The sequence below is a fragment of the Miniopterus natalensis genome, chromosome 5, assembly GCF_054644295.1.
Source record: "Miniopterus natalensis isolate mMinNat1 chromosome 5, mMinNat1.hap1, whole genome shotgun sequence".
Taxonomy (NCBI): domain Eukaryota; kingdom Metazoa; phylum Chordata; class Mammalia; order Chiroptera; family Miniopteridae; genus Miniopterus; species Miniopterus natalensis.
The window spans coordinates 85239971-85255226 of record NC_142085.1 but is presented as its reverse complement, the minus strand read 5'-3'; the positions used below and the strand labels follow the sequence as shown (position 1 = coordinate 85255226).

Here is a 15256-nt window from a genome sequence, read left to right as displayed (position 1 = left end):
CTCCTCTCATCTCCAGCTTTCACGCACCTGTTCACATGGCGTCATCAGGAACGTCCATCAGCCAGGGTACCGCAACCCTGGCCGCCTGCGGGGCTTCACGCGTCCTCGGATCCGCCCCTCGGGGCTCCTGCCCAGGCCCCGCCCCGCCCTCCCACCAGAGGCCCCGCCCTCCCACCAGAGGCCCCGCCCTCCCGCCAGAGGCCCCGCCCTCCCACCAGAGGCCCCGCCCTCCCACCAGAGGCGTGGCCCGCAAGGTTCCAACACCGCCCACAGTGTGGGAAAACAGCAACACCCAGCCTGCACCGCACTTAGCCGGACGTTGCGCATGCGTCCTGGGGACGCCCGGATTTCCTGTCCGCGCACTTCGGTTCCGACCAATGAGGTGGGCCCGGAGGCGGGCCAACGTGCTCCAGGCCCCTCCTCCGCCGGGTGCGTCCCGAGCCGCCGCGGACGGCCCCGGTGAGGTTCCTGGAGGCTCATGGCGGCCTCCAGGGCGCTCAATACTTTCCGTCTCCCGCCGCTGCCCACGATTGGAGAGATCATTAAGTTGTTCAGACTGCAAGCGGCGAAGCAGCTCTCCCAGAATTTTCTCCTGGACTTGAGGCTGACAGGTGGATGCCTTACCATGCCCCGGGCTCGCTGCCCCGCGTCCCTGGGGGCTCGGGTCGCGGGCCTCGCGTGCGTCTTGCGGGCGGGCAGGTGCCCAGGGTCAGGCACAGGTATCCCGCGGCCCTCATCCAGGTGCTTCCGCCGCTCGGTACTAAAGACCGCGCCCCGCGGGCGCGTGGAACGCGTCGTGCGCTCGCGGAATCCCGCGCGGGCGCCTGCGGGGCTGGTGCTGTGCTTTACGTTCCTCGCGCAGACCGGCCAGTTCCCAAGGACGGGCCGGATAAGCAGCCCACTTCTCAGCAGTTGTCGAACATCAGATATTTGAATGGACAAGGCTGCTTTCACATTCAGAATTTTCTGTGCCGCTATTGAAAAACCCAGAGTTTAAAAAGTGCTGACAGTCTCCATTTTTACCCCTAGACACCTAGTTGCTGGTCAGTGCGGCAATGGCAACAAGTTCCTAGATCACAAGACCTGCAGAAATTGAGATTCTTGGTCATCTTCAGTTAAAAGCTAAATTCAACAGTGGAGGTTTTTAAGCTTTGCAAACATGCAAGTTGATATAGAGAAGTGATTTTTTTTAAATTAATCTACTTTAAGTTAGCAGACCTTAAGAAATCATGGAAAAGTAGATTATAGAGGATTCAATGCAGTCAGTCATCACTCTGAAAAAACATACAATGGGCTGGTCTTACAGTTATTAAAACCCAAGCAACTCGGCCTCCTGGCACAGTGGAAATGTAGTCACTGAAACATACCAGCACTAATTGGCAGCGTTCACTGACGCTGTATTGTCCCATTTTTGCTTCTGTTATTTAGAAAACTGACTTTTGTAGGCTTAAAGGAAGAAAGTCTCTCAACCATCCGAAACCAGTTTTGTCTGTTGTGCAGGGAGGGACTCAGCACCCACTGGCCATCTGTTTGTCATGGGTGCTTCATATGCTTTTTCACAAGTCCTCACAACATGCTCACTAACCCAATTTAACTCCTCTGAACGTTTCATGTTTCTTGTCTGGTTCTATGGGCAAGGTCATCTAGACAGCAAATGGAAGAAGAGAAGGGGCTCCAGCTCAGGTGTGAATTCTAAAGCCAACCCTTCCTCCGATACAGACCAAAGCCTCTCAGAGGGAACAGAGGCGGTACATCAAACACCGGAATTATGGAGTGAATTGAATATTCTCATTTTTACAAGTGGAGAGCCATGCTAGTAGGCAGTGGCTCTGCCCTCAAACTATTCAGGCACATTCAGAGACAAACGCCTTCAAAAAGGCATGATAATCCTATTTTGTTAAAGGACTGGTACTTTTCAATAGTGTTGTGGTAGAACAAAGAATGGCCACTTTGTGTTGGTTTAGGTTGAGTTAAATAGTTGGATTAATATTGTATATAAAGGATTAGTTGATTAACTAATGGATGATAAGAATTTCTATTGATTTTTTAAAAAATTCCATACATCAAAATTCACCAAGATAACTAAAATTTTCTTTTCTCCAGATAAAATTGTGAGGAAAGCTGGCAATCTGACAAATGCGTATGTGTACGAAGTGGGCCCTGGGCCAGGGGGAATCACCAGATCCATCCTCAATGCCAATGTTGCTGAACTTCTGGTGGTTGAAAAGGACAGTCGCTTTATTCCTGGACTACAGGTGAGATACTTAAACTGTCTTTTAAATACCCAATTTAGATCTTTAGGCCATGTCTAAAACCCCACGGTATCCAAGGATTAAATAGGTTGCAGATCCCCAGGCCCCATTCCAGAGATTTCTATTCATAGTCTGGAGAGGCCTAGAAAGCTGCATTTTTAACAAACATCCCCATGTGGTCTGTTGACCAGGGTTGAATAAATCTGCTAAAATAAAAATGCTAAACCTTATAAAAAAAAAATCTAATATCTGTGCATATCATGGCTCATTCCTTTAAAAATAAGTAAGGATAAATAATGGTAAGAATGACTCAGCATGATTTCTGAGAACTTCATTTAGGTTCAGAGAATCATTTGTACAAGCAAAAGAGAAGACATTGGCTTTTAATTGAGAGACCAATTATTAAGCTTAGGCATTCTGGAGAAGAGAATTTTTTAAGTGAAGGAATGGTACCACTGTATGTATAGATTTAAGATGAGTGTGAATGAAGTGGTATGTGCATCTTCAAAATAGTACTATAATTTTATGAGAAATGTTTGAAGGAACTGGACACATTTCAACTAAAGAGAAGCCTTGAGAGGGAATTCAGAGCTGCCTATCAAAGGCTGGTTTTGATCTTCTCAAGGAAAGAATTAAAACAAATAGGTGGAGGAAGGCAGATGTGGATTTAAAATAAGAAGGGACAGCCCTGGCCGGGTGGTTCAGTTGGTTAGAGCGTTGTCCCATGCACCAAAAAAGTTCACAGGTTTGATTCCCGGTCAGGACACATGCTTAGGTTGCCAGTTCAATCCTGGTCAGGGCAAGTACGGGAGGCAACCAGTCGATGTTTCTCTCTCATCGATATTCTCTCTCTCTCCCCCTCTCCCTCTAAAAATCAGTAGAGACATATCCTCAGGTGAGGATTAAAAAAATAATAATAAGGGACATACATTTTTAAAACATTGGCAAACAGTGGAAGAGGGATCTTGTAAAGGGAATTCTTCATCAGGGCACTTAATGACTGAGGAGCCTTTGATTCCTCCCTATTTTATTAAATAATACATTTAACAGGGAGGAATCAAAGAACCTTTAGCAATTTATTGCTAAAAGAGCATTTGAAAGAGCCTTTAGCAATTTACTACTTGAGTTCAGTAGAATAGTTAAATTATCTGCATTATTATTTTCATACAAGAGGAAACATTGGTTTAAAATTAATACATTCTAATACTTACTTGTATGTGTATTACTGGAAAAATGTTTAATTTCTGCCAGAACGGTTTGAGAAAATTTGTTTGAAAATCTAGGACTTTGTATGCATGTATCTGATTTTTTTAAAGAAACCTAGTGATTTTTTTCTTATTATTTTGCTATATTCAGTTTTTATGTTTTAAGAAATTTTATATTTACTCTTATTTTGCTAGTCTTCATTGACAGAATTGGTTTCAGATATATAACTTTATTTTGGGATATTATATGGTGCATATTCTTGATCAAATGTGGAATTCAATATTGATTTTTGTTTGAACTGCTTTCTTATTTTAAGAACTGTATCTCAAGTGGAGATGGAAGTGTGGATATTAATTTTGGTGAGATCATAAGGTGATGAAAAGAAACTGAACAACACGAATAATTCCCTCCCGGTTTAATCATCTAGCCCTTTCTGGACACACGGAATACTCATATGATTTTTTTCTCTTCTAGAGACTTCTTAACCCTGAATCTCACCTACTGTTATATGCATTTCGTTCTCATTAGGAAGGTGGATCACATTTCTATTCATCCCCATCTTAGTTCACATATTCTCCTCTCTGATCTCAACTAAAGATATTTGAAGACAGACCATTTAAAAGACAGCTGCACCCTTCTTATCTCAACTGTCCCTGCACTCCTGGCCCTCCTTGTTTTATTTGTCTCATTATTTACTGTCATCTGACACTGTCTCTGTGTTCTTGTATATTTGTTGTTCCGTACTGCACATGCACCGTATTTGAGGGCCTGGCACATAGCAGGTGCTCAGTAATGCCTCACATGGTGAAGAAAAAGGTTGGCTGTGTATCTATCTGATTAACTGACTATATGTAGCATTTAACAATGAAAGTGAATAATTGTGTAGCATTGATTATCAAAAAGTTTTTTGCTCGTTTTCTAAATATTAGGTTAATTTCATGGTAAATTACTCTGCAGAAAATGTTTATTTGACTTCTTATCTGTTTTTGTAGAAGAAGCAAAATTCTTAGTGCCTTGTATGCAGGAAAGGAATTTGCCTTAAAAGGAAATGTTGGGAACTAATATTCCAAATAGACTTCTTTTTCCTGTAAAGAATGTTTCAATATGTAAAACCACTTTCCTTTAGAAGTACTAAATTAATCATAAAACTGAGTAAAGGCAGAAGGAGAGCGATCTATTTTAAGGATTCCATTTTAGTGACTTCTAAGCTAATAGAATGACTTTTCAAAGAAATTGTAATAATTTATAAAATGCCTTCTAGTTGAAAGTATGTCATTTGTAGCTTAATTCAATTCTTATAATATTATCATGAGGCAGCTTGGAGGAAAGAATGTCCTGATTTTGTAGGTCTCACTGTCAGCATGTTGTAAAGTAAGAAAACGTTGCTAATGTGGGAAAGCATTCTAGCACAGTTTCATGGCAAGGAACACGGACTTGAGAGTCAGACTCTGGGTTTGACCTCGGGCTCTACCATTTATTTACTAGTTGTATAACCTTGGGCTGGTGACTGACTCTTTGTCGCTTTGCTCACAGAATTGTTATGAGGATTAAATGAATACCTCATACGTAATAAGCACTTAATACAGTTTTTGACATAATTAATCCATTAAGTTATTAACCCTGTGTGTCTTGTACACCCCTGCTAATTAAAGATTGATCAGGAGACTGCTGATCTGGAAGGAGGAGTAGGAGGGGAGTGATGCCATTTCCCTGGAGCACTAGAAAATGCTCAGTGCTATGGAATCATTGGGCTTAGAATTTCTTCTACACCTTCAGCGTGTTACACAGCTGTAGCTCTTTGTTTTGTTAATTTTAGCGGTTTACTGAAGGTGTGGGGTCTACGTCCTCACACATCCCAGCGTGTCTACGCATTGCACCGCTTCAGTTTCCACACACAAGCTCCGTCATCTCCTTGCTTCTCCCTGCCTGGCCTTGTGCTCATTGTCATATTTGCCCATATGTTGTAAAGCCCACAATACAATGTCGTTTTTGTTTCAAAAGTCGATTCTGTGTTAAAGACATTTAAGTAAGTGAAAATTCTTACTTACCCATGTGGTCACTATTTTGAGTGTATTTTTATCTAGTATCATTTTCCTCTAATCTGAAAAACCTTTAGCGTTTTGTGTAGTGTGAATCTGTTGCTGATGAACCTTTCAGCATCTGTATGACCGAAAAGTTTTATTTTGTCTTCATTTTTTGAAAAACATCCTAGCAGTGTTCTTTCAGTCCTCTTAAGATATCACTCTGCTGTCTTCTTGGGTTGCTTCTGACAGGAAATCTGTCATCATTCTGTCTCCTCCTCTGACTTTTTCTTTCTGGCTGCCTTTGAATTTTTCTTGATCACTGGTTTTGAGCAGTTTCATCATGATGTGCATTGGTGTCCTTTTCTTCATGTTTCTGTCCGTGGGTTTCATTGAGCTCCTTGGGTCTGCAGGTTTTCCCGTGCTCCCTGTTGTCCTGTTTTTATTTAAGGCACAGAGTATATCTGGTCCCTAATGTCCATCTTGTCCAGAGTAAGAAGTTCTAGGATTCTTCTTAACTTTTAAGTTATATGCTTATTTTGTGGGATTTTGGAGATAGGAGGGCATTGATTATTGTTAGGATTGCCTCTGGCTTTATAACAGGTCAACAGAGTGATGATCTTTTCTACTTGATAGACAGGGTGGAGAATCAAATAGGCTGGTGTTCAAATTTCAGGTGTGCCACTAGAGGTTGTGACCTTGAGCTTTTTGTTGAATCTTTTTTAGCTTCAGTGTTCTCATCTGGGAATAATAGTTATCTTTGGTGGTTATTGCAAGGATAGACAGGGATTTATACAGAGAGCCTGGCAAGTAAAGAGCCTGGTGTATTGCCAGTAGCTAGTCAATGGTTGCTATTATAATTATTCCCCTTCCCATCATCTGATAAAGGGACATAAAATATAATATAGTCATCCTGGCAAAAGGAGCTATTTTTAATCAAAGATAATAACATTTTGAAATTCTTTTATCTCTAGCAAACTTTAAAAAAGGAAGATTGCTTGACTTTCTGTTGTGACATGATTACATATTTTACACATGTGACTTATTTGATATAGCTACAATCATATTAATCATAACATAGAACCAACAAGTAAACAAAAGATAGCTTACAGCCAAAGTGATTTCCTAGTCCACCTCAAACTCAAGGTGCAGACATCGTGCCCTGGCCGGTGTGGTTCAGTAGTTAGAGCATCGACCTGCGCACTGAAGGGCTGTGGGTTCAATTCCCGGTCAAGGGCACATACCTGGGTTTCGGATTCATTCCTTTCCTCCTGGTCTGGGTGTATGCAGGAGGCAACCGATTGATTTGTCTCTCTCCCATCGATGGTTTTCTCTCTCCCCCTCCCTCCCTCCCACTCTCCCTGAAAAGCAATGGAAAAAAATATCCTCAGGTGAGGATTAAAAAAAGCTCTAGAGATCAGTGCTAGAAGCAGACCTCTGATGGCAGCAAGAAGTACAGTTATTACTGTGGCAGAAAAGCTATAAAAAGCAAATATAAAAATGGGGCGGGGGGAAGCGCAGTAATAAGGGTCATAACCATTGAGGCTATTACTCTACCGGCAGAAATGAAAAAGTTGTCCAGGAAAGGGTGAAACTGGGTTCATTGTACTTGGCTTGAAGAAGAGAATTGTGCAATATAGTTTAGAAAGATATCCATATGTAAGTCTTTTTAAGAAATGTTAACACTTAAAGGAGTAAACATTGGTTAAATAGGAAATTTACTAAATCAAACATCTAATTCCTTCATGAGGCTGAGCAAACGAGTTTCTACTGTACCTGTTCTGGTCCTGTTTAAAAAGCAAAGCAAGCTGACTTAGAAATCATGCCAGAATCTTCACCCTAAGAAAATTCTATTGTAACATCTTGAATTCCTTTTGAACAATAGCATTAGTCTTTTCTATGTTTTATATATAAGAATAAAATTGTATTTTCACCTATTATATTCCCTATTACAGATTTTTTATTCTCATATATAGTTTGCCTAACAGCTTTGCCCAGCCTTTATTTCAACAGTATTTGGATTCCTGCTGTCAGGAAGGTCGTATCACTGAGCCGTGTGACCAGTGCTCAGCCCACTGTGCAGTGCTGGCTGCCGTAGGCCCCTCACCATGAGACAGTAGCATAAAATGTGCAAAATGGCTGTTTGATAGTTTTTTGTTCTCAAGGAATTTATAATTGTACCTAAGTTCCAAGAATTGCATAACTTATTTTGTCATCAAATTATATCACCAACAAACTGCCTAGGTGGCCCATGGTTACTCGCTCCCTAGAGAAAAGTGTGCGCTGAGACCTTGACTTGTTAGGAGGGATTTTGAGATCACCACATGAGGGATCCTTCTGCTTTTGCCCTCTCCTTTCAGTAAAGGCATTCTCCACTGTGTTGTGCCATGTACCCTTTACAAAACCCAGCACCAGGAAAAAACAAGCATTTTCTCTCTTGGAGACTAGGTATCATTCCTTCCAATAGGGAGTAGGAATTCCATAATTCAGTGCGTTGGTCATGAGAGCTAACACCTCTAGGATTGTCAGCTCTCACAATTCACATGTCTACTTCTCCTTTTCATGATTTGGCTTTCTGTTTCCTACCTTACAGCCTTATTTAATGAATCCTTTTACTCTAAGCTTAAGTCTCATTTTTGAAGAATATAGGATTGAAAACTAAAATAAAAGTGATAGGACAATTTGGGAGTGTCTATAAAAGGACCAATTTGGCTGTGATCAAGTGCCTGCATTCATAGTCCCCTGTGCCGCAAGCACATGAGGAGGTAATGCCTCTGGGGTTTTGAAGTATAAGGCAACAGTGATATTCTTGAAGGGCTATAACGGTTGATCTGTCTCACTCCTCCATCATCCCAAACATGATAATGAAAGCATTTTTCTCTCTAAGTGGTTAGTTAGAAAGTCTGTGTCATTCCTGAATATCATCAGGTGTTTAAATGGCTGTTGTCTATAATCATACTATCATTTTAGTTTGGGGAGCACTTTCCCCCATAGATGCTCCAGACCCTTCACCTATAGCTATGAACCCTAGCATTCATTCCTTCTGCAGTGGGAAGGCAGACAAAGGAAGATCAGGTGACTGAGTAGTCATGGAAGAGGTAGATCTTTTAAAGAATGAGAGGATTTGGTTTGACATTCACCGACTTCAGTCTGAAGTGGGGTCCAAAAAATATATAATAGAAATGTAACTTTAAACCTAGGAAAGGAAGGTGAATGTGTGTTATATCAGTTTCCTGGTATGCAGCTGTATCAGTGTGGAAAAAATTAACATCTCAAACGTGGTTGAGTTATCAGTATGTAAATTAATGCCAAAGCGCCAAGTTTACATTGTTTTGTTTTAGTCTTAATTACTAATTACTTAATTACTTTCTATATATTGACATCATGAAACATAGGCTTTTAGTTCTGCCTCTTAGTTTTGGGTATGCTAATTTGTTTTGTTTTAATTATGTGAAGCATAATTATAGAAAAAATTCTAATGTTCTTTGTTGACGGTAAATGCTATCATTAAATACACAGTTTTTATACAGTAAGAGCCTGTCCCATAGAGAGCTATCTCCTTTTTTATTTATAGGATATTGAGGTTATTACATTTTCTAAGATTTAGTGTCTGGAACTCATCAAATTAAATTTTAACAAATTGTGGTAATTTAAAATGATCCATAAGTACTTCAATATCAGAGATACACAGTTGTTTTTGCTGAACTACCATGACTAAATATATCAACTGAGATGATTCCCAAACTTAAAATGTTTAACCGCGCCCAGCCGGGCGTGGCTCAGTGGTTGAGCATCGACCTAAGATCCAGGCGATTGGAGTTCAATTTCCTGTCAGGGCACATGCCCGGGTTGCGGGCTAGACAGCTGATCAATGACTCTCTCATCATTGATGTTTCTCTCCCTCTCCCCCTCTCCTTTCCTCTCTCTGAAATCAATAAAGATATATTTAAAAAAAAAAAAAAAATGTTTAACCTCTCACCAGTATAGGCAATTAAGCTCTGTATTTCTGAAACATTACTTGTCTAATTCTGCCTGAGTTATCAGTGAAATAAGTCTTTGCCAGTTAATTGACCTTACAAATTTGTGGAACCCAAAATCTCAAGGCTAGGACAGGAAGTTTCCAGCTTCACAAAAAACTGAGTGCCATCTGGTCACCCAGTCTGTACTTTTGTAACTACAAGGGACATTAAGGTAGATAATGGGTGCTGCCCGTAAGGAGCACACCTTGTTATGGGGAAAGAACCCCGTAGGTACATAATTGTGACACAGGGCTTTCTAAGCGCTACGAAGAAGCATGTGCAAGGCACAGTGCTGACCCAAAGGTGGTCCGTGTCTTCTCTCCGGCTTCCATGCTGCCTCTTACATCCTTCCTCCAGTTGCCTGGGTTAGGCAAGGAGAGAGTTAGGAGAGAAAATCAGCTTGAACTGAGCTAAAGAAGCAGGACCAGGGGGTGCTCAGGGCCAGTGTCCCCTGAATTGGAGCTGAGTTCTCTGAGCTCCCTGGGCTGAGTCTTAATGTGGAGTCAAGTTCTGTGTTGGATGCAGGGGCACTTAACATGATGCACCTTTGTAGCCCGCCGAGCCTTCAGGCTCTCTTTAGCCAAGTCCCAGCACTGTAGCAGAGTCAGAGCGCTTCTTAAGGAATGGCCCTGAAGAGGGGAGAATGAAGGTAACAAAGCAGAGGTGCTTCACTTCATTCCCCCTTATTTTCTGTTTCTTTTTTACTCAGAAAGATTGAAGAACGAGGAAGGAAAGCACATGGTTAGAAGGTAGGAATAGGCGGGGATACAGGATAATTCATTAGATTGGAAGTGCCTGTGGATCAAGAATATTAAGATTAGTCATGCTCTGGTCAGGGGAGTATCTGAGTTCCCCTGCAGCTTGTCCACGACAAATGACTTTCTCCCTGGTTTGAGTCTGTCCATAGGTTAAGTTAAAGATCTTGGTAAAACATAGAATCCCGTATGTAGAGTTAGGCTCTAAAGATTTCATTGAATTAAGCTCATCTTACATGTGATTTACTCCTAATTCGCAGTATGTCATTATAATGCTTAGTCTCTAATTTAAAACTTCTAAATAGGAGTTGAGTTTTTGCTAAATCCATACAGAAATACAAGTCATTCTGAGGGTCAAGATTTCATTAATATATCATTTGTGAAATGATAAGCTATTTTTATACTGTCATCTATTACTGTCCCTAGTCATTCATATGTTGAAAGTGAAGCACACAGTAGGCTATTGCAGTGGATACCGTGTGCTATTAGTTCACTCATGGTCACTGTTAGTCTCTGGCTTTTCAGATTGATTTAATCACAGATTTGAAGTAAAAAAAATAGTTTCAGTATTTGCCAAAGTGTATGAGCTCATTTTATTGACCTTTCTGTGAACTAGATGCTTTCTGATGCAGCACCTGGAAAACTGAGGATAGTCCATGGAGATGTGTTGACATTTAAGATAGAAAAGGCTTTTCCAGAAAGTCTTAAAAGACAGTGGGAGGATGGTAAGTGACTTTGGATTGGTTTTCTTATTTTTTGTAATTATTTATATTAGAAATATTTATATTATTATATATCACAAGTGTTATTATATATTTATATTAACAGTTTTCTGGACATTGCCCTGGCCGTTGTGGCTGAGTTGGTTGGGCATAACCCCATGCACCTGTGCACCGAAAGGTTGCTGGTTCGATTCCCACTCAGGACACATGCCCAGGTTGCAAGCTCGATCCCTGGTAGGGGGCATGTAGGAGGCAGCCAATCAGTGTCTCTCTCTCACATCCGTGTTTCTCTCTCTCTCTCTCTCTCTCTCTCCCGCCCTTCCTGTCTTTCTAAAAAAATCAATAAAATATATTTTTTAAATTATCTGAACAAAATTAATAGAGAATATGTATGCATTGTGATTTTATTCTGCTTTTCCACTTTTTTCCAAAATAATAAAACTTTAGTACTTAATTCTAATTTATTTGTCTCATTTTTCAAAAGTTTTGGGTTCTATTCAAATAAACTTGTCATTTTTATGATGCCACATACAGATGGGGTGAACTGTGAGGTGTTACTTTTTCCAATTGGTAAAAAAAAGATATGTGTTTTGGTGAACCAAGTGACACCCAAACCTTTCTTTTAACTTCGTTTCCATTGTCTTTCACACTCAGTGACCAGCCAGGGCAGTCTTCATTCACAGGTGGTGGTTATTGAGAACTTCTATGTTCCAGTTCTTTGAAATACATAGGTACATAGGCTGTTTTTGGCCTATAAAACCTTTCAGAACTATTGGAGGGGCAATGTTTCCCCTCTCCACCTTCCAACATGCCATTCTCTTCTCAGCACCCTGCCTTCATATCCCTGCCCCTGCCCCACCACAGTGACCTCCTGATTGTTTCCAGCCTTATGTGACTGAGTTCTCCCGGCCTCATTTGCCTGCTACCTACTCTCTTCTGGAAGATTTCTGTGCTCCCTTCCCTGATACCAGGCCCTCCTATATTCCTCTTACGTCGTTGCGAACTTTCTCTATTCTTTGCTGGTGGTTATTTTATCACCCACCTGTTACATGTTGTTTCTGAGATGATTCTTCTTGGGCGTCTTCTCTCCTCCATCTTCTCTCCTCCTGCTGCAGATCTGCCTCAGTTACTCTCCCCCTGTGGTTTCAGTGCCACCTGCATGTCGCAGATACTTGCAGCTTTATATCCAGACTGTATCCCCTTCCTGGGCATCTGACCCTCTGGCAGGTTCCTCTGGGTGCCTTATAGGCACCTTGATCTCAAAGTGATTCTTTTTTACCTTTTCCTAAGCCAGCAATCAGGACTTTCACTGACTGACTGAACACTAATTAGGTAGAATTTTTTTCCCTTAATGATTCAAAGCTGATTGTGAAAAACATTGCTTTTGAAGAATTAATGGAGTGGAAAATACTCAACCATACTGTTTCATATATTTTTATTTGATATTACTAATATTTAGTTTGACTTTATGCTTAACTAAAATTGTATTCAAAATACATAGAGGAAATCATTTCAAGTTGGTTTTTCTCCTGCCAAACAGATCCTCCAAATGTACATATTATTGGAAATCTGCCTTTCAATGTTTCAACTCCGCTGATAATCAAGTGGCTTGAAAACGTGTCTCAGAGAGATGGGCCTTTTGCTTACGGCAGAACCCAGATGACACTGACTTTCCAAAAGGAAGTGGCAGAGGTGAGTTTTAATTTTTTTCTGGCTATTTTATCACATGATCAAATTCCAAAACAAAATAGTACTGCATTTTTATCACAGACTATGTTTTCTAAAGTTAATACTCCATTACACACACAAGAACCCAACAACAGCGCAACCAAAAATTAAGCATGTGGTGGTGGCCAATGTGACTGCTGTCAGCTCTCCATGCAGAGCAGGAATGACATGCTGCCAGCTAAGAAAGCAGAGTGGTGAACACAGGATGCACATCCACCGTGGCTAGGGAGAGATGGAGCCCGTGCGATGCATGATGCACCGATACACGGGAATTGGCATACAGTGTGTTATCACTGATGTGTTGAACTTAATAGGGTCACAGTTAAAGAATGTCATCATCAATTTGGAGCTGAGAAAGGGCAGAGGGTGTCTCGCTATTCAGTATATAGACTTTCACCTCGGCCAGGCCTACGTGCCCCAGCTGTTGTGTTCCAAGTGCACTCTCTAGAAAGGAAACCTACAGGGTAGGCAAGGGACCTGCAGACTATCAGTGTTTTTAAAAAGTTTTGTTCTGACACACAAGGACAAAAGAGTGTGTAATGTGTATGTACAGCTTGACAAAAAGAACACCTGAGTCCTCGCCACTCAATCAACCTAATTAAATTGCCAGCATCTTTGACACGCGTGGATGCCTCATTCTGATTCTGTCTCCTACCCGCCACCTACTCCAAGGTAATCAGTACCGTGAGTGTGGGCTTTATTATCCTTTGCATAGTCTATCTCACAGATTCTTGCATATAATTAATATACTTTAGTATTGTCCACTTTTGGACGTTACACAGGTGGGTGCCTGCAGCATGGGTCCTGTTTACTCTGATTCACTCCTGTTGCTCATGACTGCAGTTTATTTGAATAGCGACATACTACGTGCTCTTCCACTGTCATAATTCATCTGTCCCTCCTCCTGCTTTGGGACCCTGGGTTCCTTTCAGTGTTTTCTTATTACAAACAGAACTCCAAAAGTTCTTACGTTTACGTTGGCCGGAGCACAGTGGCATGTAGAAATACGGACTGAAGGCCTGTAACTCTCCACCCTCGCTAGATAAGGCTAAGTTGTTCTTGAAAGTCATTGTGCCTGTTCATGGTCCCACTAGCAATTCGTTTTGCTCCCTTTCTTTTCAATACTCACTTTTACCAGAGTTGAATTTTTTTGCTAATCTGGGGAGAAGGGTGTGTCATTGTGGTTTCATTCTATCTTTTGCAGCTTTCTAATGAAATCGAGCACCGTTTACATGTTTATTGGCCGCTTGGGTGAGCTCTTTTTTGTGAAGTGCTCCAGCTTCATATGCAATTATTTTTCTTTAACAAAAAAAGTTGATTTCAGTTAAATTTTAGTATGAATATTGAAAAAAGAGTTTATATTGAGCCTATAACTTAAGGAAAGCTTTAGAAGTATGGATAACACTGGCCTGATTTTCACATTTTACAAGTGGAAGTTTCGGCAGGAAGACACAGAGCATCATTTTCTTACTCACCCTCTCTCTGTTCTTGACACTGTCCTATTGAAATTTTGTATTTTAGCCACAGAAAGCACTTTTAAACATTTTCTTTGCTTGGCTTTGTGAGTTACAAAACAAATGAGCATGGTCCTCTTCTTTCTCTCCAGGACTGCAGGGTCTGAACGTATGAATTCAGCTCACACACATTAAGGGACACATAGGTAGTATAAAGCTACAGCCATAAAATAGAACCAGGCTGTGTAGCAATAAATGAGACCTTGACAAATCTCATACAACCTCATTTTATAGATGATGAAACCGAGGCTCGAAGTAATTTTATGTTTTCCGAAAGGTCATGGAGCTAGTTAAGGGAAAGCTGAACCTGAACTCAGGTCACGTGTTTTCTGCTGAAGTCATGATGTTCAGCTTCTCCAAGTGGCTGGACCTATGGTCTTTTCCTCCCAGGTCCAGCATCAGCCTCTTCATCCCCTTCATCTCCAGCGGACCCTGGTCACATCCCCAGCAGGAGGGAGTCACCTCTTCATTAATTATGTCGTTCTGTGTGTCCCTGGTGTGTGGCCGTTTCACTTCTCAAGTATAAGCCAATTTTTCTTACTTGTGCTTAAAATTATTTTAGATGAATAAGGGAAAAAAAGTAGCACTGTCCTTGCGAATTCTTTGACCCTTTTTTTCTTAGACTAAGTCAGAATGCTTTTAAAAGCTCAAAGGTTAGGTATTTCCTCTTAGTGAAACATTAACTGGTTTGGGTTTCCTGGCCTTCTGCTGCAGTCATCTGTCTTCTAATGAAGGTTGAATTTTTCAGAGCTTTACCTGTGATATACATATCACAGAAATACCAGTTTGTTCAAATGGTTGATGAACCACTTAACTCTTGTGCTAGCTTTTAATGAAGCCCTTTGCAGAGCTTCCTGGTCTGTGGCTTGGATTTTTCTGTAATGGGTGAGGGCAGATATGTGTGCTGCTTTCTTCTAAATTAAGCCATGTGGTTCACATGTTTTCATCTCCACACCATGGCTACATTTGCTACAAAGATTGGGTGGGTCAGGTTAATGGTCACGACAGCCCCTCCCCTGGCAGGAGTGGACACATAGCA

The 15256-nt window shown here is 41.1% G+C and overlaps 1 protein-coding gene across 2 annotated transcripts in view; it reads left to right on the top strand.

Annotated features, from left to right (window-relative positions):
- The first annotated feature begins 437 nt into the window (after nucleotides 1-437).
- TFB1M (transcription factor B1, mitochondrial) overlaps nucleotides 438-15256 on the top strand; it is a 31098-nt gene continuing 16279 nt past the window's right edge. Inside the window, exons 1-4 of one of the 2 annotated variants that reach the window (XM_016200682.2) lie at nucleotides 438-611; nucleotides 2104-2255; nucleotides 10870-10978; nucleotides 12516-12667. In XM_016200682.2, the coding sequence (XP_016056168.1) occupies nucleotides 479-611; nucleotides 2104-2255; nucleotides 10870-10978; nucleotides 12516-12667 (546 nt within the window). In that variant the 5' untranslated portion in view covers nucleotides 438-478. The remainder of the gene's footprint in view (nucleotides 612-2103; nucleotides 2256-10869; nucleotides 10979-12515; nucleotides 12668-15256) is intronic. The other variant, XM_016200683.2, reaches the window with a different exon arrangement.